The following is a 26,737-nucleotide window of genomic DNA, read 5'->3' on the forward strand; positions in this document are numbered from 1 at the left end:
TCGGAGAGTACAAGGTAACGCTGTGTATACTGAGGTGTCCGAAGTCAGACCAGTAAGTTATTAAGCTGTAAATCTTTTTTTTTTTCCCCAGCATTTTGTCTAGGTTCTGAGTAAGTGTTTCTGTGTTGCTCTTCCCTTCTCCCATAGAGATGGCTAATCGTTAAGAAACCCCAAAGCAGATTTTCCACATCCAGTGGACACAAAGACGTGCAGATGAATACCATGCCTTTTAATATTCTTACTATACAAATAACTAAACTTTTTTTAAGCTTTTAAACACGTCTTGGAGATTTAAAAGACTAAATGCAGACTATGCTTGGAAGGATTGCTTTTATAGTAGCAGCAAGCATTTTCATATTATATTGCACTGATCTGCATGATCCTGCCTCTGTAGCATTGGTGGGAGCAGGATTAGCCCCTGACAATGAGGAGTAGGAGCCATTTAAGCCTATTGTATCATTTCATTTTCAGGGACCTATTATTTTGCTAATGGAAGAATGCTTTAAAAGTAATAATAATAATTTGTTGACTTTACCTTTGAGGCAGGGTTCCATTTTGTTTTTAACCTAAGACCAAAAATGATACTACATCTATGATTCAATAAGAATGTACAAGCCTGTTAATACTGTTCTTCATTAATCGTATTTGTTCACTTTGACTTTATTTATTGCTGCATAAACCAGCTGAGTCATTCATAGCCAGTGTTTTAGCTCAGTCCTTCCAACAAAATCCACTAAGATTTAGTATGAGGTCAATTAAGTGGGATACATTTCCTACATGAAGCTACAGTTTTGTGCCCTGATTCAGTAAACAGGGAAGTCTCTTCAAAGCCAGTGCTTTGAATCTGCCCCAGGTATGGGGGCTGTGGGGCGGACAATGTGCAGTCCTCGACTGCTGCTAGAACACGACCCCACATGCCATCGTGCACACGCGTAAGGGCTGTGCTGGTTGGGGACAGCCCTGCAATTCGAGGAAGCAAGCCGGTGGGAGCTCGGGGTGGACAGGGGCGGGGTGACCCAGCATGGTGTCCCCATGGAGCAGCAGGACCCCAAAAAAGTTACTGTCATCTTCCTCCATGAGCTGGCTCACCCATGTTTTGTTGTACAACTCATAGTATCAGGGAGGTTGGCTGCCCATGAGCTCCTGCCTTGAGTTTATGGCCAACAATAGTTGCAATGTGCAACTCGTGTGTGGTTTTAAGTCTTAAAGACGGAGGAGCACTCACACCCTTACATGGCTGTGTTGAGGTCTGGCAGTCACCAGCCAGCTGCAGGGCACCACTACTGCCCACGTCCAGCCTTCCCAGGAGAAAGCGGTGGCAAGGCCAGTCCCCTGGTTCCAGCGGGACCGCCATCCCAGAAAGCAGCACCTCCTCCCCAAATGCCTGTAGCCATGGCAGCAGATTTCGTGCCGGCTGTTTTCCAAAACACAAGCAATTAGAGCACTTCTGCTACATTAGTTTGCATAAATGAATACAATAGTGCCTCAGTATTAATGGACGCAGAATTTCTGGCCCTGGGAATGGCAGTTGTCTGACAGTAAATAATTTCTTGGGAAATGAAGGGAAAAACCTGGACGGTGGTTTTACCCTGTCTGACAAGTCATTGCTCGGCTGGAAGGGGCCCTGTGCCATCTGCTGCCATTAGCAAGGTAGGGTTGTCCTCCTACCGTTGCAGAAGCTCTGTCATGTGCTTCTGGCATCTCTAAGCCGTGTATCAATGAAATAAAGATTTCTTTAAAATGCACATTATGCCATGTCTACCGTTCAGCTACCACAGTATTTTGTATTGTTACATTGCCATTGAGAATACATTATGATAATTGCATTTTTAAATGTTATACTCACATCAATACCTCATATTTTTACCTCATCTGTTGGTATCAGTCATTAGTTGTAAATAAATAATTGCAGAGTTGAATAAATTTGCATACACTAAAGAATCACGTTTCCTTTGTGCATTCATTTCATCCATTGGCACAAGAAACACGGTACATTTAAGCCCTTGCTTTCTTTATTGCAACCTGCTGTACACAAAGCTGTTCTGATATGGGACTTCAGTAATGATTTTAGGCTCAAAATGATATGGTTGTCCATTATACTTATCCTATAGTGTCCTTAGGTATACAAGAGCTTCATGGCAAAGATTATGTTTTCCAAATAAGCCATTAAGCTAGGACGGCTGGCTTGAGAAAGGTGAACTCAGGTCTTCAACAGTTTTTAGGCCCCTGACTCACACTGAATTCAGCCATGTTTCTGCATCTATCTTCTCGTCAATAATCTAAGCCTAGGTTCGTAAGAGTGACTGTGGTGCTGGCATGCTGAATGTTGGGTTCACATTCTCAGACTTCAGCATCTCAAATCCATCAAGCCACTGCAAAACAGAGTAAGATGCAACAGCAGGATAGTGATTCCTATGGTTTGTCTTACATGTCTACAGATGGAATAAATGTCCCTTTAGATAGGCCTATATCTCTCCAACTCTCTCTTGAATTATCAAAAGAAGCAGAGTCTCAGAAAACAGGATGCTGAGCAGGGAGTCAGCTATGAGAGACCATCTAGGAGGGAATAAGCCTTTATGTCCCACCATTCAGGGAAAGCTCAGTATTAAACTTTGGACTGAAAGGAAGCACTTTTCTCCAACTCTCTGCCATGGCAGAAATGGTCAGCTGTGTAAGTCTGTCCTTTCTTGCAAAAAAATATAGTATGTGATATGCTCTCATTCCCACCTCTCCGTCCCACCCACCTGCAGCAACGTCAGGGCAAACAGACTGTCTTAACCCTAACAGCACTGATGTTTCAGCTCCTGGTATGTGCAGTCTTTATAATGTTGAGCTCTTGGGCATCCATCCTCTTTACAATGTCTTGCCTTGCAGGAGTCAAGAGCAAGGCATCCCTCTGATGCAGTTGCTCTGCAGAATTGGTGTGAGCCCTGGCGGATCGTGGCATGCCTAAGAGATGGCAGGTAGTTGTTAGACGAGAGCACAGGCTGAACGTACTGAAATGTCTGTGAGATGAAAATACTGGAAGAAATATCCGGAAGACTGCTGGAGCCTGCAAATCAAATAGGAGAGGATGAAAACTGATACTGCTGCTCCAGCTCAATAGTGACATGGAAGAGCTGGGGAGTGAACACAGATCTTGTCAGACAGAAAGCAGCACTTAAAAGGCATGACCTACTCACAATCCCTTGGGGATTTAGCATGGCCATGTCATACTCTCCTTGCCAGATGTGTGTCAGTCACAGCTGCACAAGGGCTTCATTTGGATGGGTGCTAGGCCAGGCAGATCATGTCATTACAACTGCAGTTGCACATCATGGTGTGCCAGAACCAGGAATACGGGGCATCAAACCCCACATTCAGAACAAGGTGGGTGTTTGGACTTTGCTAAAATACACACTTTAAATTGTGACCTTCAACATCGTGGATCATGCAACTGTACTATGTAGAAAGCCAACATTTTCCCTCAAAGCAGCAATGGATGCAGAGCAGATACCACTTAGCACTGTGTGACTGTAGACTGTCCTGCTTCAGTGTGCAAGCAACTCAGCAAACACAAAGGTACATGGAACTCAAGGGCTAACACAGAGCAGAGCAGTGGGTCTGGGTTAATGAGCAAGTGACAGGGAAAATATTACAACACTGCAGACAACTATTTGCCTGTCTTTTATAGGCTCGTGTTGGGGAGGTCTCACACACTCCCAGATACCTTTCCTAATCCACAACAGGACCCAGACACCAGAGACTTTATGCCTCTGATGAAGGTTAGCATCTCTTGCAGAAAAAAATAACCTGGACACTTACCTCCTTCCACCCCTTTGACTCTGAAACTTGGATCTCTATCCCGCTACCTTACTACTGACCTCCCACAGGTAGCTATTTTCCACTGCTCTCTTCCACTGTCTAAGCCCAGCTCGAGCCCAGCATGCCCTCTTCCCCACTCAGTCCTGGCATGCCGGTCTGCAGGCTGGGCTCCAGCCTGGGCCCCGCTCGCCCAGCCCAGGCTGCACAGGAGGCCACAGGGTTCAGCCTTCGGGGCAGGGTGATCGTGGCCAGATGGTCAATGGTCCCAGCCCCAGCTGCAACAGGGAGGAGTCAGGCACTGCCAGCCTGCCAGGGCTCGAGTCTGCAAATGTCCCATGCCCCACACTAAGGACAAAACTCCAGGGTGAGGAAAGATCACTTCTGCCTCCCTCCTCCAAGGAGGCAGGAAGGCAAGAGCAGGAAAACAACCAAGAGCCTGTACCAGGAGGAGCACAGGTGTTCCTCAGCCCCACCGCAATGGCAAGTCGGGGTTTTCGATCCTCTCCCTGGGGGTGTGTGTCCGGCGAGACAGGGAGGCTAAAGGCAGCCGTGGTTTGTATGCAGTGAACTGCTCTTTACCTTGAGCAGAGACTTGAACCACAGCGCACGGTTCATTGGCAGCAGTTTGCAAGGAGACAGGATGGGGGTCCCGGCTGTGACTGCGCTTTAACGAGAAAACACCTCGTTCTGTGGCAAGAGCTTCTGCTCCAGCAGGACATGGCCCTGCTTGGCCAGAACAGCTGCATGGAGCTCCGCTGGCAAGCCAGCTAGAGGATTACGGCTTATTTCTTAATCAAAATACTCAATTCTGCAAAAGGGCACCAGGGAAACTCAGCCTAAAACTGCAGACCCTGCTCTTTCTCTTTCACCTGCTCGTAGCAGCTCTGAGACAGACACATGGCTGAAACACAGAGCCAGCACTTGCTACAGTGAGGATTTGTAACAGCTTGTGATTTATGGGAGCAAATTAGCCACAGGGCCATCTGTCCCTCCTCCCCAGACCACGCCTGGCCCGCTCCTTGCTGGAATGACTCCTTTTCCTTGAGAGGATACATGTCGAATTACTTACTTTTTTTTTTTTTAAATTAAATAAACGTGGGAACCACAGGTGGTGGAGCAGACGACAGTAACCCTCTCAGCAGCATCTGCCGGCCAGCATTGCCCCACCACGTGTGCGGGACAGATGCTAGCTGGGTGCCTGCGTGCAGCCTGACCCCAAACCCAAGTGGGGCAGCAGCCCGGGGTCTGCCAGCCTGCTCGGCCGCCCTGCTGCACCTCACCGACTCCAGCTGGGCTTGGTCTTCACAGCAGTAGGACCAGAAGCACCACAGCTGGTCTGGCTTGACCATAGTGAGTCCTTTTTTTCCCTCCAGACTCTTTCAGTTCAGAGACTTGCCACAGGGCTAGGCAAAAGCAGGGAGTGTGTTTATCAACACCAAACACCCATCCATGTGCCACACTGCTGGCTGTCACTAACCATCACGAGTGAGGAGCCCACCACGGCTGTAAGTGCAGACCGCCCGGGGTTCGTGGCTGCTCCAGTGTTTTGCTCACTGTTGGCCTGCTCCCAGGGGGATGGGAACTCAGAACTATAAAGTGCAGGATTTTAGCTCTTTGGCCTGATTTCTCTATCCCTGAAAAGTCATGTCCCTTTCCTCCTGGCCCAGGGAGGAGGGATCATGCCAGCCCCTTCCCCAGGCTTGTAGCATTTGGCTCATCACACATCTACTGCTTTGCAAAAGAGGTTAAAAAAACTGGTTTAGGGAAAACTTCCCATTCTTCAGTAGCTGTATTTGGGAATCCCTGGTGAGCAATAGGGCTGCTAGTGAGGAAGGACGAGCTCTGCTGCTGCAGATGCATTGTCGCAGCATTGGCAGCAATGCCCACACGCAGGGCACACCAACAGCTCCCTCCTGGGGCCGTGGGACAGTGAGAGCTCCATTTCAGAGCCGGCTTTTGGCAGGCCACCTTTCCCACTTCCCAAGAGGCTGCAGAGCCTGAGCCAGACTGCCCACCGGCACGGCACCGATGCACACCCAGACCCGCCAGCGGTGAACCCACCCCAACATGGAGTGAGCCACCACATGTGTTTTATTCACATACCCTTCCCAAATACCCAGACCAAACCCCATCCACAAACATCACCTTGAATGCGGTTTACTGCCTGGCCATGCTGATGCCCAACCATGACCTTATGTCTTTTTGAGCTGGGGTTATCATCTGGTTGTCTTGTGTGGTTCTCTCCGCACTCGAAGAGGTGCTGGGACGCTAGTAAATAGCTGAGCAGTGACGTTCATCTCACTGCTGAAACCACCAGGGCAGCGACAGAAAAGTTTGTGGTTATTATCAATGCAAATAAAAATAAGGGTTGCAAATAATGAAAAATTAAATGGCTATCACTGGTCTAAGCCAAAATGTTACAATATGGACTCCTTGGCCTCCCAGTATTTCTTGTCTTGGGCAACCTTTTTCAGCAATCACTGGTATTTATCAGAAAAGAGATACAGTTATTGCATTTGGGTTTTTCAAATAATTGAGTAATTTAATCTTTTAAGTGCCTCTGAGATCACTTGCTGTAATTAAAGACAGAAGATGAATGACTGAAGTACAAGAGCATTGGAGGACTTTAAAAATGAATGTGTCCTTGACTGCGTCTCCTGTGCATTTATATAATGATTATCCCGCATTAATATGACCAAACAGATAAAAGGAGAAAATAATAAGAGCTTGGTTGCATTATTTTTCTTCCAGCCCAGTAACAATATATCACCAGCTGGAGGAATGTGCCTGTGAATACCAAGCAGGAGCAACCACATGCTGCCGAGCGCAGGACCCCGCCGCCTCCTGCTGCGAGGTGCAAGGAAAGGCAATATCCGCTCACGCATCCCGCAGCAATGTGGCAGATAAATGAGTTACAAATGTGTATAAAATTCACGAACTTCCATCAGAAGTGGACTTAAAGGCTCAGCTAGTGCTGGGAGAGATGACTGCAACACTGGCAGCTTACTTTATGAGCATTTATTTCCTCAGCTTTTGGAAATAAGACACATTTGATCCTAGTGGAGAGAGGAAGGCAGGAGGGTTGCTGCAAAAAATCTGTAAGGCCTATAAGCAGTATTTTGTCTGCTAAATAAACCATACACCCTGGTATACCTATGTCATACCTTGGTATTTAGCTCCCCGTTCCATAGCCCAAATGTAAATAAATACATTCCCGAAGAGGGAAGAGGAGGTGCCGAGAGAGCTGGAGCTGGCCCTGCTCTATTCTTCACGCAGCACTAAGCCCCTGGATCATGCCTGTCCCAGGCCGGAGGTGCGGCAGCCTTGCACCCCTCGGGGCACCCTCTGGGCTGACCAGAGAGGCTGCAGCCTGCCGGGAAGCCCTCCTCGCCGGCTTGCTCCCCTCCCTTTCCTGGCAGGGCATCCAATGGCCTCCAGCTCAACTGCTCTATTGCCAGACTACAAAACTTTGTCACCTCGTAAAACTTTACAGCGCAGGTAGTTTATACTGTTACACCTCTTGAACTAAATGCTCGGCCAATTCGCTGTTCCCTCTGGCGGGAGGAAAAACAGATTTCTTGGGTCAGGTGGTGTGTTTGTGCAGCCCTGCTGGTTTACAGCGCTGCCGAAAGCCTGTTACAGAGCCCTGAGCGCAATGCAACAGCCAGCTCGTTGCTGAGAGCCAAGCCGCCGTTTCAGCCAGCATCCCTCCGGGACACGCCATCGGCTCTGCTTTTCCTCCAGTCCCCGCCGCACGTCCCGCTCGGGAGGCGCCTGGTGCTTGGCACCGCTCTGGCTGGGACGCGCACCCCAGCAGGGCACAGCCCCAGGGGGAAGCTCGGGCTTGGAGGCTCCTCTGGCTCCTGAGAGCCAAACAGGTGGGACTGAGAAGGCGCTGCCCAGGCCCTCCCCTCCCCTTCCCTGCAAGGACTGACGCCATAAAAAAAATCAGTGAGAAGTACATTATACATCCCAGGTTAGGGGGAAGAGTTAAAATTCATCCCTCTCTGCCAAAACAAACCCCAAAGTCTTGTGTGTTACTCTCTCAGTAAGGAAGAAACTCTTTCCATTAATAAAACTAAAGTAGAAACTAATCCAACTTGATGTGAATTTGCAGTATTTAGAAAACATTACCACTGTCATTCCCACTGCTTTGATCAGCATGCCGGTGACAGTGACCGCCTCTCCTGCACCTCAGACCCCCATGGGCCTCCTGGGACTCGGGCCAGAAACACATTTGGATGAGCTCAGGAGGGCTGGGACTGGATAATGATGCTTCGCCATGCCGTGTTACAAGTAACTCTTGCAACAAAGAGAAGGCTTTCCACAGTAAAATTCATCACATAGGAGGTATATCTATTAAGGGACAAATACGATAGAGGTAGGAAGTTTACACATTGGATCCTTTTTTCAAATGTTATTTTTTTAACAAGGAATATTCAAAGTCCCATAGCCCCTCCCCACGCCAGGGGACTGTTCCCTCAGCTCCCAGTGCGAGGAACTCACGCATACGCTTGTGCCTGTGGCTTTTCTGCCCTGCTTCGTCAGTATTTTCCCTGGCTTCTCTCTGCCTTCCTGGCCCTTTTGCCACTCCTTCACAAATGCACACACAAAGCATCACAAAATAATAGCCAGCAAAATGTCAAAACCCACAAGTGTCTTGGCTGTAGGCTGCTATCATTTCAACTTGCTGGTTTCTTAATGATCTTAATTTTCTCAGAAACGTTTGACAGAGAGTGGCGTTTCTGTTCAACTGCAAAATAAAAGCTTCTGATATATTGGACCCTGCCACTTTCACCTCACCTCATTATTCCTTCTTTTTCCAATCTCTTAAAAAGGGTGAGCTTAACCGGCCAGAACCAGCCGTAGCCTTGTGATGGCTGGCAAAGAGTGGTTCGGCAATCCACAAGTGGCACATCGAAGACGGGAAGAGCTTTCTTTCCCCGTTCTTTTCCTCGCTTCCTCTGCTCGGCTTTGCATGAGTGAAGAAGGAACAAGACTGAACTTTCTCAGCTGAAGCTGAAATCTAGCACCTAAATCTGACTTCTTTGCCCTGAATAAGTGCATTTTCACCTAGGGCGTTTTTGCAAGCAGAGTGAACAGAACAAGCCCTCTAAATGACTCAAAAGCAAATTAATACAATGCAAGGAGAAAAAGCGAAGGGCAAGTTGTGTGTTCAAACATGCTGACACTTGTATGGCCGCTGTCCCATTCATTAGCCTTTTCCCTTTCTTCTTCCTTTAACCTTGATATTTACTTTCCTTAGGATGTTTAATAAGGATGCCACAAACTGACTGCTTAGTGCCACAACTATGCTGACAAAATCCTTCAAGCCTGTGATTAACTCTACTGGAATAGAAGAGCTGACAAATTTACTGCAGTGTTACTATGGAATAAGCTATGGCAACAAAACACTCATATTGGTATGGTTACTTCCACAGGCTTTTAAAATAGCAATAGTCACTCTCAAAAAAACCAACCAACAAAAAAACAAAGAAGCAAAACCCCTCCAAAGCCCTAGGTCTGTTGGAAAAATCTCTGTTTAGACACAGGCCCCAGCAATCTCCAACAAAAGTTACAGTTATTTATGTGGCATTGGAAAAACAAACAGCAACACAGACTCCTCGCAGAGTTATCATAACAGCCTCTTCTAAGGTAGCCTCTTCTAAGTACTTCATGTTGCAAACAGAGAAATTGGACAGATTAAACAGTAAGATCATGTTACAATTTGTTACGTACAGTATCTTTATTTCATTTCTGAGATTGTTATAAAAACAATATAACATTCATTCTTTCATTTAACAAAGACATCCTTCCCACAGTCATGCTGCACAATCTCTTCAAGAAATGAAACAGAAGCTTTGCACTCATGTCACAAAAATATTGTGAATAAAAATATGATTTTGTATTTTACAACATGTCTAATTTGGAGCCTTGAGCAAACTGGCAACACCATTTCATCCTAGAAACACGGGTAAAATCAAGAAACTAGTCTATATAAGATACCGCATGTTAACATCCATCACATGCAGACTCCGGTTGCTCTTCAGAAAATAAAACACCATCCTCCCTGAGCTGTCTTTGCAGCCTGAGTATGGAGTCCCTTCTGCTCAAAGTCCTTGCTGCTGTCGGCATTTCTGCTCTAGATGCACAGATGGTGACGGGGAAGTGCCAGATCATCACTCACACGTGGGTATCGAACAGAAGAAGTGCCCCACGGCCCACAGCCTGATGGCAGGAGGTGATTACCACATCAGTTTGCATGAGCACACCGCAATTCTCCTTGGACAGGTACCTAATCTCTGCCTATTCAAGGGCTTTTTTGTTGTTAGTGGAGGGTGATTTTTTTCAAGAAGATTGACAAGAAACTTGCACTGGCCCCTGATTACATAAAATGAAGCAGATTCCCGAGGCAAAACCATACCATTATCTCCATCAGACCAGCCTGTATTTTCCCTGGCCCATCATTGTGCAATTCAGTCGCCAAGAGCTATGCATTGCCGTGCACAGGCAGCACCGCAGGCAGAGAGCTTAGGAGAAGACTTTGGCAACTGCTGTGCTCAGCTCGAGCTCGTCGCTGCTCTGCAGTGATATTTAAAAACTCTTCTGAAGGGAAGAGCGCCCAAGGCTGCGTTATTTCTATGGGCCACGGCACCATGAGTGGATGCGATCATACAGCTTCATAGCAACAAATCCCAATTTACCTACAAATTAGATATCCAGCTGGTGCCATCTGCCTGTCGGTGGTTACATATCACCCAGCCTCTATGGGAAGAGCCTGCAGCATCTCCTCTGTGCTCGGACTGCTGTTTCACACATTGCGCTGTGGCTGGGCCATTAAATACCACAGGGCAGCAACTCGCTGGATGGTTAATGGTTAGTGAAGTGTCAGGACGGGCTGGCGCCCACCGGCATGGTACCCGTGCTCTTCTGGACTTGCCCTGCCCAGGCCCCCCGAACACCCTCAAACCCAGGGGAGGCATGCACACCGGGCTTCTCAGAGAAATCAGGCCCAGACTTTTTTTGTTTTACCAACAGCAAAATAATTATAAGATACATACATGCACACACATAACATACAAGTCAGGCATGACCTGGCTACAGTTTGTATTAAATGAATGTCACTTTTTGTTATGTGCTGTGAAGGCATCTGACTACTGGAGTAATGTATTGCAAGGTGATTCATTGCCATGCCATGGAAAAAGCCATTTGGCATTTCATACATTTAGGGAGAGCTATTTCTTTGCAATCCACACTGCACCAGGCACCAATGCATAAATAAACAGCAGTTTAAAATTTGCTCTTCTTCAGCAAGTCCTATCAGGCTATAGATAATTTTTATATCTATTTTTAATACTTCATCACTTACCCTGAATTTTTCACCTTAATCTTGATACCAAAATATACATTAGTGCAAAGAGAGACCATTTTAAGACTGGAACTAGAGGACAAATATATTAATCATTATGATAAAATACTAATTCTTTTCTATTTCTATAGATTATTTAAGAAAAAATATAATCTTAGGTTACAAATGAAAATCATATTTCATATGCAAGTTTTAATTTACAGTATAGAATCACAGAATCATAGAGTATTCAGGTTGAAAGGAACCCTGGGAGGTCATTTAGTCATCTACTAGTCATCTAGTAGATAAACATCACATTTAATACAGCATAATCAGCTTTAGTAGACAAATAATTCTTAATTAACACAGAGCACATTTCCTTTAAAATATTCTTTCCAGTGACTGACATTATTCACATAGCAATAAAAATACAATTACAGCTGAAGGCGATGTAGGCCTAGAGTTAGAGAGCGGAGAAAAATGACCTCACTGCTTTATATCGAGGACACTCCTAATGTAGTGATTCACAAGGCAGGCAAAATAACAGGGTTTTTTTCTGTTCTCTCTCTGTTCCTACCAATAAACAATGTTGCTAATATTTTGCTAATTTATCTTGCTGAGAGAAAAATGAGAGGCCCACAGACGTTCAGTAGTACTTTGGGATGAAATGCTGCCAGGGCCAGATCCAGTTGCTCAAAGGAGACCCTCCACCCAACCTGGAAAAGGCTTGGAGCAACAGCTCCAAGATCTCAGATCCTGGCAAAAGCAGCAATAAAGTGCTGAATTATTACACCAAAATGCTGGGTTTTAAAGTCTGCACACTCAACACAAATGGTATGCCGAGACCATCTTACTAAATTACCCACAATTTTCCATCAGGTAAGTAGCCAGGCAGCAGCGAAGTGCCAGCTGTGTGCAACTTGCTGCAAGAAGTGCAGAAACGGGGTGCCCCAGCCCTGCCATGTCCTTGGGTACAGGGCACAGGGTCAGGCACAGAGTTTTCTGACAACTGAGGCAGCAAGGACATCCCAGTTCCTGCTCTCTGCTTTTTTATTGAGCAAATGAAAGAGAAGCCCTTTCACCCTTCCCATCTCTTCCCATCAGGTGAAAATTTGACCCCTGCAATCTCTGGCCATGCCCCTGCTGCTTTCCCCACTGAAAAAGACACAGTTCCTTTTAGCTGAAGCTCCCCGATGACATCCTGAAGTCGGATGCAGCCGTCAGCAACCTGAGGAGTAGTTAACTAATTTACCGAGAGCTCTCAGCAGCACAGACTCATGTCCCCCTGTTCTTCCCTCTGCATCTGCTTTAGGAAAGGGTGTGTCCTTTCCCCCAGTGCTGCTTTGTGCAATTCTCCTCTGTCTCCACTCCATCACGTTCCCTGCTCCAGTCAGGTGTTGGCTCTGATCATGCAACATCAGCATTAAACTCTAATTTGGAAAAGTAAACCATTTTGGTTCTCCCCATTCTTCTCTTGGAGAATTCGACATTCAGGCTCTTCCATCACTCCATGTCTTCAAAACATGTTTTTACCTCTCCAACTCAGCAAGGGAAAACCAAGGAGGGGAAAGCATCTGCTCAACAAAAGGTCCCAGGGAAAGTTGTGAGGTAATGCCAACCACAGGAATTAAGGACTGGCCATAAACCAAATGCACTAAACCAGACAAAACGATTTCTGGAAGCCATATGCTAGCAATCTCTTCTCAGTGTCAATGTCCTGCAGCATCAGGCAATGTAAATGCTGTCCTAGTGCTGAAGCAATCATGACATTGTGCGCTCTTATTTCAGATTTCCCAAGGGGATGCAAGAGAAAGGGCAGTGAGTGATGTATTCAGAGGGGCAGCTCTATTTGTACCTTCTGTCTACCCTCTTGGAGTAGTAAGTAATGAAGAAAATAGTAACAATAAAAGCAACAAATATGAAAGAGATAAAGGCTAATAAAGATTTTCCAGTTCGGAAGAAGTGGCATTCAGGACACGAGGCAATCTCTTCTGGGCACAGCAACTCAGGAGTTTCAGGACCAGGAAAACCGTTATTATCAATTATTTCTCTGTAATGTTTCATAGAAGGCTTTGGTTCGTATTGATTTGCAACATAACTGTAGAGACCATAATTAGGAGCAGTCTTGTCATTAAAAGAGTAGACAAAATATCCTTGCAGGTTAACATTATCCAAGGTGTAAGCTGCGAAAGAAAACAATGGGTTGAAGAAATGAATTAATGTCACTTTGGCATTCAAGAGCAGTACCATATGCCAGTACATAAAGCAGGGGCAGGGGGATGTTAAACCCACATGTGCCCTTCTCTTCTCAAAAATAAGGTAGTACATCTATGAAGGGTTTGTCATAAAAAGTCAGAATTTGTCAGCCATTGCCAGACAGTGTGACCTGTGAGTATCCTGCAATTTATTTCCTTGTGCTTGGTAAACACAGCTGTGAGCGCATGACTGTTTAATGATCAGCATGGAGCCTATCATGAAAAGATGGCTCTCTTTTTTATGTATGAAAGAATACAGGTTTTGGTTTTCCTGCACTTGGATTTCTGCAACCTGTTTCTCCGATTGCTCTTTCTCCCTTGCAGAGCACCTCCTGATGGGGACGGCCGAGGAATGGAGGACATCGGGCTAGACTTCTCACTAGCAAAGGCACAGTGACACCAGAAAAAGACACGCCCATGCTAAGGTCATGTACTGGGATATCACCAGCGCAAGTGGAAATGTTATACAGATCATAGTCCTCTCTTGTTATTGACCTAAGTTTCTGATCCAAGATGAGCTGTATTAGTCTTTATTGAGAACATGTCCACAATCCATTCTGCTAACTTGGCTACTGGAAGAGGTCCAGCAGCTGGAGCATTAACCTTGAGCCATCAGTCCCGCTTGACAAAACCAATCAATCCAGAGTAGTAAATGCAAACTGTAATACGTTATCTCTCAAAAGCACTATTTTTAACAAATTAAAGCAACATCTTCTAGCAGATGAACACAGGACTGAAAGCTAACAATTGCTGAATTTTCATATGCCTCTGAAAACAATTCTTTCTGCAGCCACACGCAAGACATTTAGCACCTCTAACCTACTTTTCATGTGTAAAATGAAATAATATTTAACTGCCTTTTTACAGAGCTGCTACCCAGGATAATTAGTTTGTGTTTGTAAAACCGCATATGGATTTAATGGTGTTACATAAATGGTTATTGCTGTTCTTTGTTTTCAATTGGCAAAGATGTACTTAAACAGTGTACAAAGCACTTAAAAATACAGCCTCAGTCCAAAGGGTCCCGTACTGTATTCTGGAATCATTTATCTGCACAAACCTGTTGGCTCCCCTGGAACAATGCAGGTGAGCAACATTACGTGTTGCCACGTGCAGCCCCTGAAACCAGCTGAAGGAAGAAGGCAGAATAGGAACTTTAAGGCAAGAGCACAGAGGTACCAAATCCCCTCTCATTCCTCTCCAGCGTGACACTGAGGTAAGGACACAGTATCTGTAGTTCATCTCAGTTACTGCACAGGGTCTTGCAGAAAAAAGGCAAGTTTTGGAGAAACCTGAATCAGTCATGATGCCAAGGTTAAGAGCTTGCTCCCTGTGTAAGGACAAGATGGACAAAAGCACAATACCAGAGCGGGAGAAGAAGAGAGAATGAAAAAGCTGGTATTACTGATGGACCAAACACTATGGAGGAGTGTATGATGTCAAAAGTGGGAGAGTGAGCTTTAGGGCAGGTATTATGGCTAGTTAGCAGGGACATACTCACCCATGACAAAGAAGGTGGAAAGATAGGAAAATATGGCTTACATGTGATGGTTAAGTTGAAAAACATAGGAGCTATTTCCAGGCTGGATAGAAGAGGGGAGAAGGAAGTGATTGGGGGATACTGGTACCAGATCAGTACAAATGACAAAGTTCTGTAAAAAACAGGGGGATGTGCAGGTGCTCTGGCTAACAGGAACTGGCAGAAAAGCCCATATCCATACACACTTTGAAAACAGAAGTGCCACGAACTGGTACCGTCTAAAGTGGTAGAAAGGAGAGAAGCAATACAGAAAAAACAGATTGAAACCATATGCCCAAATACAGCCAAGATACAGTTTTTTAACTACAGATGCAGAAAACATGCAGCCAGTGCTTCAAAATGCTGGAGAAGGAACCCTTGGACACTTAATATTGATGTTCAGTAATTCATGAAAGAGGTGGAAATTACAGAGGAGGAAGTTAAAGCCAGTATTAACAGGATGACCTAGCAAATTATGGAATTGCCACCCATCCTTCACCACCTAGCAAAAGAGTGGAATAGATTACATAAGGCTTGATAAATAAGAATTACAGGAGATATATATACGATTAATGCCAATCAGCTTAGCTTTATGAATAACAAATCTTGTCAAACTAACTTGACATCTATTTTATGAGATCAGCAGATCAATAAAAGTAATGATGTTTGATGTAATATACTTACAACTTCACAAGGCAGCTGACTTGGGATTATTTGGCATTTGAATCAAGAAAATAGAATTTTACGAGGTCAAGGGGATCCCATAATAAACAGATTTCAACTGGTCTCAAATAGAACTAGTAAGTCTAGAAATGTAATTGCAGGTAAGTAAGTGTCACAGTAGGTGTATTTCTACCATGGTCATGGAGATTGTCTTTTAGCACCAAGATACTTAATTGATCTTAAATGTATCAGCAACCTGAAAGAAAAGTAAAACTATTTCTCACAAAGTTTGCAAATAACACAAAGATTAGGGACATAATTTAGCTAGCGTAGCAAGCTTTGCACAAGCAACTGGCATTTGAACATGACCAAATGTGAGGATGTCAAATTACAAGCAGACCATACTTTGGTAGAGGAAGTTCTGCCTGGGGGGGCCGTAATCTGTAACCGAGTTTGAAATCTCAGTAGATAACCACAGAGTGTGTGCAACTACCTGCTGCCATGGCCAAAAGGGCTAACGGGCTGCTTAGATGTATGAAAGAGTAGTAAAAGGGTAAGAGGTTACATTATATGTGCCTGAGATACAGGTGTGGCTGTGGCAGGAACAGTGTGTCCAGGTCTGGGTTTACCCCTCTCAAGAAGAATGCTGCCAAACGGGAAAAAGTTTAATAATTGAAAGGTTCTAAATTATGTTTTCTAGTAAGAGACACAAAGAGCTTTGTCTGTGCTATTTATCAAAGAGATAAATGAGAGATAGCTTGTTTTCTGTGAATACCTACACACGTAAAATACATGGAAATGCACAACAAAATGGCTTAAAGCTGAAGCTAAAGAAATTAATACTAGAAGTAAGATTTATATATATATATATACACACACATATATATAGAAATAGTAAATAATTAGCCACTGCAACAGCTTACAGTGAGATGTAGAAGATTCTTCATCAGTAAAAATGATCTCATTCGGGTCTTGTGCTTTTCTTAAAAAACAGCGTGTGTTGTACGACAGGATGACTCAAAATGTCTCCTTCTTGCCTTATAATTTACTAATCTTTGAGACAGAGAAAAAGACCAGTTTGGGTTCTGAATAGCAGGAAAGAGTCCAGGAAATGGCATAATGAGGTAGATAGATAGCTGAATTACTATGAAGATCACTGTTGGATAAGATCACTGTGTTGGATAAGATACAGAGACAGCTGAGGAACAGAACTCATACCCAGCCCTGAGGCACGTCAGTGGAGAGAAGCAACAAAGCAAAACAACAGTAGAAGTGCAATAAGAAGAAAATCTGACTAAATAGATGTGGAACTACTCATATAATATCTGCTTAAATTTCTTGAATCCACAAAAATGTTCTTCTGCTGTCTTATGTGGAATATGTGCAAGGTCAGTCTTCCTGATGTTTAGTAACACCAATCAATCGTAAATCAAAGGAAAAACCATCTGTTATAACAGGTAATTTATTATCTGTTATAACAGATAATTTATTTATAACATTTAATTTATGGAATGTTCTACCTAGGATTTATTTTTTTAAAGTTAAACATACTCTATCACACAGTGTATACTAATACTGGAATTTGTGACATACAAACCATCTATGGTTCCTTACCTTTTAAAGCTTCATTGATGTAATTCTGTATGTAATACACTCTGAGCTTATCATGCACCATATTCTGGTCATCGTCAATTCCATTAGCCATAACATAAATTGGGACATCGCCATACTTTGATTTAACCCACTTGAGCAATTTACGCAGTCCCCAGGGCACTACTGCAGCTCTGTTGGGGGACTGCAGCCATGTGATGTCATTGATCATTTGAACTTCAAGATAGTGGTCATATTTTAGTGCATCTTCTTTCTCCCAGCCCACAAGGGTAGTAGTGTAGTGACTCAAGGCAAAAAAATCAAATGAGCCCTGGATTAACTTCTTTTCATCTTCTGAGAAATAAGGCAAGTGGAAATTATACAGGTCAACAGCATTTCTTCGGTGAAGCCATGCTCTCATCACCTGTGGATAGTCACCATTCCCAAAGATGGGCTCTGCAAGCCAGCCAATGTCGAACTCTAAAATTCTGTCAGCAACTTCTTGGTCATTCCCAGAGAAGGGACAAGCTGGTTCTACCCAGTCGGCTTGCAGAGCTATAGATATTTTACCCTTTTGAGATCTCCTGAATTCTTTGTCATAAAGATGCCATGCTTTTGCATGGGCTTTCAACAGGTTGTGCCCTGCGGTGTATGTCAAGTTTTTCACAGACGGTTCATTCATTGTGATCCAAAATTTGACATGGTCCCCAAGACTTGTAAAGCAGAATTTGGCATACTCAACAAAAGCCTGAATGGTTTCTGGGTTTTCCCAAGCTCCGTATTTGGCAAGGGAAACTGGAAGCTCTTGATTCTCGGCCATAGGTTGCCATAAAGCAACAACAGGAGTTATGTTAACTCTGAGAAGTTCACTAGCAAAACACTGATAATAATGTACAAGTGTGTGGTTGATTAGAGAAAGGTTACCTAAAGGAAGGATTAGAGACCATTTCAGTGAAAAATGAAAGTGTGTGACATGCATTTCTTGCAGAAGAGAGACCTGGAGCCTGATAGCAGCAAAGTCAACACAGTGACGCTTGCGTTTCGAGGTGAAAACTCCATCCACTTTAATAAGCTGCTTCGTCTGGTGAATGTCCCACACATAAACATTAGAGTCAAGAAACTGGGCGGGTGTCGTGTCTACCTAGGTAGAATAAGAAACATACCAGATTCAAGCTGTTTGTTCTAGGTAGGTGGGAACATCATAACCACCAGGCACAACATAGTGAAAGAATATCGTAAGTCAAAACATTGCATTTAGCACCCCTCTCACATCTCTGATACAGTAACATCTCTGGCTCATATGAATGAATTCATCTTCTGTTAACATGTGATGTCAGAAAAGTACCGAATCCATATATCATTTTCATCCTACTTTCCAAACAAGCTTTTGCTAATGGTCACCATGTTTATGTCTTGGGACAACTGGTTAAGGGATCAGGAGCACAAGTAGTGTTCTCCTCTACCCTTCCGGTTGCAGGGAACAATGAGGGAAGAAACAGGAAGAGCCAGCAGATCAATACCTGGCTCCGAGCCTGGTGTCACCAGCAGAATTTGGGGGTTTTTGATCATGGGTCAGTCTACACAATGCCAGGCCAGCTGGCAACAGACGGGGTACACCTGTCTCAAAGGGGGAAAAGGATCTTTGCACAGGAGTTAGCAGGGCTCATTGAAAGAGCTTTAAACTAGATTTGAAGGGGGAAAGGGATAAAACCAGGCTTGCTAGACATAAGCCTGGGGGCGGCATGCCAATGTTTGAGGGACGGTGTGCTAGCGAGGTCCTTCGGTCTGCCATCTCAGTGAAGGAAGGGGATGGAGATCCATGCGGCAGCAAAGACACAAGGGTTATGGATGTGTTAGAAACCACAGAAGTGCCTAAGAATGGTCACGTAGGAATTAGGGCTTCTCCCCCAAAAAAGGTGGCAGGATCAACAGCCCAACTGAAGTGCATCTACACCAATGCACACAGCATGGGTAACAAACAGGAGGAGCTGGAAGCCATTGTGCAGCAGGAAAACTATGATATAGTTGCCATCACCAAACATGGTGGGATGACTTGCACAACTGGAGTGCTGCAATGGATGGCTATAAACTCTTCAGAAGGGATAGGCAAGGAAGGAGAGGCAGTGGGGTAGCCCTGTACGTTAGGGAGTGTTTTGATTGTCTAGAGCTTAATGATGGTGACGACAGGGTTGAGTGTTTATGGGTAAGAATCAGGGGGAAGGCCAACAAGGCAGGTATCATGGTGGGAGTCTGTTAAACACCACACAACCAGGATGAAGAGGCAGACAAAATATTCTATAAGCAGCTGGGAGAAGTCTCACAATTGCTAGCCCTTGTTCTCGTGGGGGACTTCCACTTACCAGATGTCTGCTGGAAATACAATACAGTGGAGAGGAAAGTCTAGGAGGTTCCTGGAGTGTGTGCAAGATAACTTCACATACAGGACAACCAGGTGATCAGGCCCAGTCAGCATGGGTTCATGAAAGGCAGGTCCTGCTTGACTAACCTGATCTCCTTCCATGACAAGGTGACCCGCTTAGTGGATGAGGGAAAGGCTGTGGATGTGGTCTACCTAAACTTTAGTAAAGCCGTTGACACCGTTTCCCACAGCATTCTCCTGGAGAAACTGGCTGCTCATGGCTTGGACGGGCGTACTCTTCGCTGGGTAAAAAACTGGCTGAATGGTCAGGCCAAAGAGTGGTGTTGAATGGAGGTAAATCCAGTTGGCAGCTGGTCACAAGTGGTGTTCCCCAGGGCTCGGGATTGGGGCCAGTTCTGTTCAATATCTTTATCAATGATCTGGATGAGGGGATCGAGTGCACCCTCAGTCAGCTTGCAGACAACACCAAGTTGGGTGGGAGTGTTGATCTGCTCGAGGGCAGGAAGGCTCTACAGAGGGACCTGGACAGGCTGGATCGATGGGCCCAGGCCAACTGTATGAGGTTCAACAAGGCCAAGTGCCGGGTCCTGTGTTTGGGTCACAACAACCCCATGCAGCGCTACAGGCTTGGGAAGAGTGACTGGAAAGCTGCCCGGCGGAAAAGGACCTGGGGGTGTTGGTTGACAGCCGGCTGAACATGAGCCGGCAGTGTGCCCAGGTGGCCAAGAAGGCCAATGGCATCCTGGCCTGTATCAGAAATAGTGTGGCCAGCAGGAATAGGGAAGTGATCGTGCCCCTGTACTGGGCACTGGTGAGGCCGCACCTCGAATACTGTGTTCAGTTTTGGGCCCCTCACTACAAGAAGGACGTTGAGGTGCTGGAGCGTGTCCAAAGAAGGACAAGGAAGTTTGTGAAGGGTCTAGGGCACAAGTCTTATGAGGAGCGGCTGAGGGAACTGGGGTTGTTTAGCCTGGAGAAAAGGAGGCTGAGGGGAGACCTCATCGCTCTCTACAACTACCTGAAAGGAGGCTGTAGCGAGGTGGGTGTCGGTCTCTTCTCCCAAGTAACAAGCAATAGGACGAGAGGAAATGGCCTCAAGTTGCGCCAGGGGAGGTTTAGATTGGACGTGAGGAAAAATTTCTTTACTGAAAGAGTGGTTAAACATTGGAAGAGGCTGCCCAGGGAAGTGGTTGAGTCCCCATCCCTGGAGGTATTTAAAAGATGTGTAGATGAGGCACTTAGGGACATGGTTTAGTGGGCATGGTGGTGTTGGGTCGACGGTTGGACTCGATGATCTTAGAGGTCTTTTCCAACCTCAATGATTCTATGATTCTATGATTCTAAACCTGCGACAGATCTCCAGAGAAGCAGATCTTCAGCAAAGACTACAGTAATTTTTAAAATGTTTTTCTTTCAAGACGAAGAAGCTATACCGAAGGGCCTACAGAGAGACTGTCTGTTGTAAATCACCCAGTAGCTTCAGTTTCCAGACCACTCCCTGAACACAGTAAAAGAAATAATGAATGCAACATCATTTCTGTGTTCAGTTCTTTTCCTGACTATGGTGAAAGATGAGTAATGCTCTGCACTTGATTTTTAGCACAAATTCAGTTGACAAGCAAAATTTTTCCTTCTTGCTAAAGATGTCCTTTTTTATTTAACTTACACTGAACTAATTTCCAAGTTATTTCAGCAGGTTGTTGATGTCTGAATCGATTTTTTTTCGGGCCTCCGAGTAAACCTGCTATAGTCACTCCAACAATAAATGCATTTCCCATAAGTCTTTAGGGCTTCAGATATCAGAATTGCCTGTATGACATACTGGACACAGTAGAAGATGAGCTTCTCAGGGTCCCACAGAATTATACTTTCACTTTTTATGAATATCACAAACACAGTAAGGACTAGACAATGGAAAAGTGAATTACTTAAAATAATGCACAGTGTAAAATCTCCTCATTCATACACTAGCAGAACTCTTACAAGAAAGATCCAAACTACAAGATACTGGTACCACATGTGTTCATTTGTCCTTTTTTCCTTTTTTTTTTTTTTTTGGTGCAAGGTTCCCCTGAGTTCAGATTTCCTTGTCCTGCCCTCTGTTTGAAAAGCAGGTGTCAGCCTACAACCAGTGTTCAACTTGTAGCTGAGGCTCTGCAGACTGTATAAAGAAGCTGCTGAAAATCAGTTGCTATTTTCTCCGGAGAGGTCAGTACTGTGCTTATAGAAGAAAGTAATAAAAACCAGCATGTCTGAGGGAAATTGCTTTTCTGGAGAATTGTCCCTTGTAGATTACTAAAGCATGCACTGCCACTAATACTGTGGGAATGTTGTCAAAAGAGTTTTTCCACTGTGATGCATCTACAAATCACACTACCTAAGCCTCACAGCACAAAATGTTTGAATGGCCTTTTGAAATGAAAATATTCAGCTTTGAAGGTTTTGGGGATGGGAGGGATTTTTTAACTGTCTTAGGCTGACTGACTCCACAACTTTATAGCTGTTATCAATCCCAAAGGCAGCAATTCCATTTCCAATCCCTAATCCATCTGGGAGCTAGGAGGATAATGACTGTTGAATCTTCTTGGAAATCGGTGTACCAGGTAAGGAGGCTGCAGTATTCTTCAAGAGAACAAAGTCAGATCTTACTTTTGGAGTGACAAAAAACAAACAAGCCCCCTATACTCTAGCCTTAAGAAAGAGCCTGTCTTTGTGGAAAATCTAAATTAAAAATTCTATTCTTGGATCAAGCCTCAGCGTTGAATTTAACTGCACCTCTTTACTGTTGTTAGAGAAGCCCTGCAAGCCAAAACAGCATCTGAGAATGACAGAGCCAAACTGTTACAGAGACAATAACTAAGCTACAATTTTTGCACATGCTATGAAGTCTTAAAATTTGAAAGGTTCTCCCAAAGTATCAGATTTAGTTGAAATAAAGAGTGAGAGCTATGAACTGGATCCACAATCTAGCTAGGTGCTATCCAGGGGCACTGAAGGCCTCCGTCAGACACAATACTACACAAAATGACAAAGAAGGAATACAGAAATTTCATCTAAATCTAATATTGTTTACTTTTTTTTTTTTACACAAAAGCCCTCTAACAATGGTACCAGGATATATATGCATAACATGTAGAACATGCCACTGGAATTTTAAGAGCTTTCAGGAAGTTTTCTAAAACATGGATTATCACAGCAGACAAATATACTACCATTAAAATTACAGACATGAAAAAGCAGTAATATTTCCCATTTCATAGACTAGGACATTTGGAACTATACTTTAGCAGATCTTACCAACTTCCATTTGAAAAGGACTGACTTCCAGTAACTGATCACATAACACGTCCAGGGAAGATGAGCATCAGACCCCTTTCAATTTCCGTATGTTTTTCTAAAATGTTATTTATCATATCTCAATCTGACTGGATCTCCTTAGTGACACGCAGAAAGTCTAGCGAAGACTGAAAGACCCAGTATTTGGTAAAAAAGCCTTGTACCCATCTCCTTGCAGCACTGTGGTAATATATATCAGCAAAGATGCTCTATCCAGCAAATTTATCAGTATGAACTTGTTCACTGATCTGGCTGGACAGCCTGTCAGCTTTATAACCAGACTCACCTGAATGTAGTTGTCAACAATTCCCCAAGCAAAGCCACACGGAAAAATCCCTTCTATGGGCTGGTTTTCAGGCAAAGGTGGGAAGCCATTTTTTTCTATCAGCTTTTGATAGAACAAGACAGAAGATTTGGGCATCAACTTCTTGTCGTGGCTTTGAAAATCAACATAAAACAATCCACGCCGAATGCTGTATCCCCTGTGCCATTCAAAGCCATCCAGGAGGGACCAGACTGTGTAGCCAAACACAGTAACTCCGTCGTACCGGATGGCTGAGGAAAGAACAAAACCAAACGTATCGCAGTGCTCATTTTTCCTATGTAGATTACACCATAACAGCAATGTTTGCGGTATTCATGTGTAAGAACAATGCAACAGGTCAGATAAGTATCTCGGGGCCTGCCTCAAAGCCCGTTCAGGGAAGATATTTCAACTGCACTCAGGGAGCTGCCAGGGCATGGGTGCACTGTGCAAGGCAGTAGAGGTACCTGGCTTGGCTTTAAAGAAGCCAGATTTATAAAGAGAAGCAGTGCAGCAGTGGTTTGAGCAGTGCTGCTAATTAGGCATGTCAAACCTCAGCCTTGGAGCAGAGCACGCTATACTTGAACTGTTTGCAGCAACTGAGCTAGTAACTGCGCTGCACTGCACTCTGCTAAGCACGCACTGCAGCTCACTCCGGGGTAGCTTAAGTGCCATTAATGCAGCACTACCCTGTATGCAAACAAAAGTTATACTCTTTTTGATCCTTCCCCTCCACTACAAATACATATTGAGAAAACCCTGACAACACTTTTGGTGTGCTGATGAATTTTTATTACCAAGGATTTTAAGTAGAAGTGATAATGCAGGAAGACCCTCTTTATTTGATAATTCTGTCTCTTAGCATCTTTTATGGCATAGCATTTTCCAGCTTAAATATTTAAGGGTTTCTAAAAAGATGTATACATTCCAGGTCAACTGTTTGACTTTTAAGAATCACCACACACTTTGTAGGTTAGAATCAGGGTCTACTGGCATCTGTTAGTATTGCCAGGTTTACACTTTTATTTTGAGACTCCAGATGATACTCACTTTTAGTTGTATTAAACACTGAGATTCAGCAAAATGTTCCCGGGCAAGGCTCAGCTTCAGGAAAGGACAGAGGAGTGTGCTTATTTTAATTATATAATTAGACCCACCCTAATTCAGCAATGCATTAAAGCACATTCTTAAATGTTTTTTCGAACTTGAGTTTGGCTCCATAGCCAGCAGAGTTTATCTTTATTACTCACCATCTTCTGTCAACCCAAACTGGGTACTGACTGAACATAATATTTTCCAGCCTAGTAACACTGAAAGCGTTATTTCAGGCAACCAGAATATCAAGATCCTCATTTCCTGGTTTTATTAATGTACCTCATGACAATCATTTATGAAGGACCACATGGATTCTTGATTGTAACCCTGTTTGAATCAATTAAATGAACTGCGGTTAAATAAGCAATGAATTTGGCCCAGTCTCTATCAGAGGTCATGAGAAAATGTCTAAGGAAATGGAGTATTTCTCCTCCTAAAGGCATCATTCTTTTGTGTTTGGCAAATGCCAGTATTTTTCTAACCTCTGCATGCATCCATGATGACATCTGCTGTACCAGCAGAGTAAAAGCCAATACAGGTCCACTTTGTGAACTGGTCTCAGTGAGAATTTCTCTTTCAACAGCATCTCATCCCTTCTGTAAGTCATCACACAGCACTCCCACACTTCTGAGCACCTCATAAAAATTCTCCTCAAATCCTTCTTTAAAAATGCATTCACTTTTAAGTGTCACCTATGAAAGAAGCAACTTGGAAGAATTTTTGGAAATTCAAAAAAAGTTTGGAAGTCTCAAACATAGTATCCCACACGAATTGCATGTTACTGAAAAACCACCATGAAAATTGTCTTTTTTTTCCTTTTTCTTTTTCCTTTGTCTATCTCCCCTCTTCTCAGTGTCTGTTGGTGTGCAAGCCAGGCTGACTGAAACCTAAACTGTCCTTGCTTCTGAAACTGAATGGCCTTGTCCATACTACCTACTGGAAATAACTCCCAACCTGAGCAATCCCTCACAGCATGCCTAAGTGTTCTACTGTGCAGGCCAGAACTCTGCCAGAACTGGGTTAAAAATTAAACAGCACTTCAGCTCACGCTCTGTTTAGCTCACTAGTATAGAAATAGTCTGAGGAAAATTGGCAGACTCATAAGCATCAAATATAGATCCTTAAAACCCTCTGCTCAGCTGCTGTCCAACCCCAGTGCGTGAAGGTGAGGTGTGTGAAGCCTACAGCCCCTGCTTCCATGTGGAAGGTGCCCAAGGATCTGTATGTTTTGCCTCTGGACATACCTGAGAATAGCTTAGTCCTGACCTGTCAGGGGCCAGGCTGTTCCCGTTCTCCTTAAGACTCTTGGAATCCAGACCTGCTAACTCCCCAGATAATGACCTAACCCGTCAGCTAGTCAATGTGGCACAGAGGAGCTTGCATGCCCTCCTGGTCAACATGTGCCACTTTACAAGGAACAATCAATTTATTTGTTGCACCAGAGACAGAGCAGGGAAGTGGATATGACCCTAGAGTAAGTGGTTAGATATCCACCCATGTGAGAAGACATCTCCAACCAATTAGCAGCTCTAATTAATATTTAACTACTTTATATTACAGCTCTATTTACTCTATTCAACCCTAAATGGTATTTGGAGGAAAAAAAGAAAGACCAAGAATAGTAAACAGTAAAAGGATTTAGGGCTGTGAATCCCAAATAAAGAGACCCCTTCCCAGAACCAAAACCAAACAAACAAAAGATGTACGCAGCTTGTCTACAGCATGCAGTGTCAGAATGGGCACCTACGTCAGCACTTCAACTGAAATCGGGAGCACACTTTTGAGCAAATCTCCCTCCTTATCATACTTTGGTTCACATCACCAAGTGCTCTCAGGATGCATGACCTGGCTTCCCTTGGGGTGAAATTAATCCAGAAATGGGCTTCAGGAATGCACACAGTGTGGACACCAGGCCCTCAACTCCAACTCTTTTTACTCTACAGTAAACTTGCAAGTTTTACTTGCTCCGACAGGGCTGCACTTACTTGTTAACGTAGATAAAGAAATAAGCGGTTTTGTCTGAACCAGTGCATATACACAATCAGGCAAAGATACTGGCCAGATCTAGGAAGCAGCAAAACCACATTTATGTGGGCCCTGGGTCTACATTAGTTATCCTTGCTTCTCAGTGCTATAGCTCCAATGCCATTTTACTGCCCCATGACTGCTGGAATGAATTTGGTGGTAACCAGCTCACGAATCTCTACGTTACAGTGCTTTACTGCACTGGATAGACACGTCCTAAGTCGCTTGAGAGAGACAACATGTGCCTTTGTCTTTGGTCTTTAAAGTTGTCCAACAAGACTGCTCACAGACAACACGATGCCTTTTGTGGATCTTTCTCAACTAAATTCCCCCAGGTATTGCATAGACAACTTTGGTATTTACACTGGATTTTGCAGATTCTAATGGGCAGAAGAGTTGGGTGCAATAATTTTCATTG

General features: G+C 44.2%; 1 protein-coding gene across 1 annotated transcript in view; it reads right to left on the reverse strand.

Annotated features, from left to right (window-relative positions):
- Positions 1–9,528: 9,528 nt before the first annotated feature.
- KL (klotho) overlaps positions 9,529–26,737 on the reverse strand; it is a 55,569-nt gene continuing 38,360 nt past the window's right edge. The window contains exons 3-5 of the mRNA XM_076364270.1: positions 23,182–23,450; positions 17,204–18,320; positions 9,529–13,335 (exon numbers count right to left, since the gene is read on the reverse strand). Coding sequence (XP_076220385.1) covers positions 12,998–13,335; positions 17,204–18,320; positions 23,182–23,450 — 1,724 coding nt within the window. The 3' untranslated portion in view covers positions 9,529–12,997. The remainder of the gene's footprint in view (positions 13,336–17,203; positions 18,321–23,181; positions 23,451–26,737) is intronic.

This window comes from Aptenodytes patagonicus, chromosome 1 (genome assembly GCF_965638725.1).
Source record: "Aptenodytes patagonicus chromosome 1, bAptPat1.pri.cur, whole genome shotgun sequence".
Classification (NCBI taxonomy): Eukaryota; Metazoa; Chordata; class Aves; order Sphenisciformes; family Spheniscidae; genus Aptenodytes; species Aptenodytes patagonicus.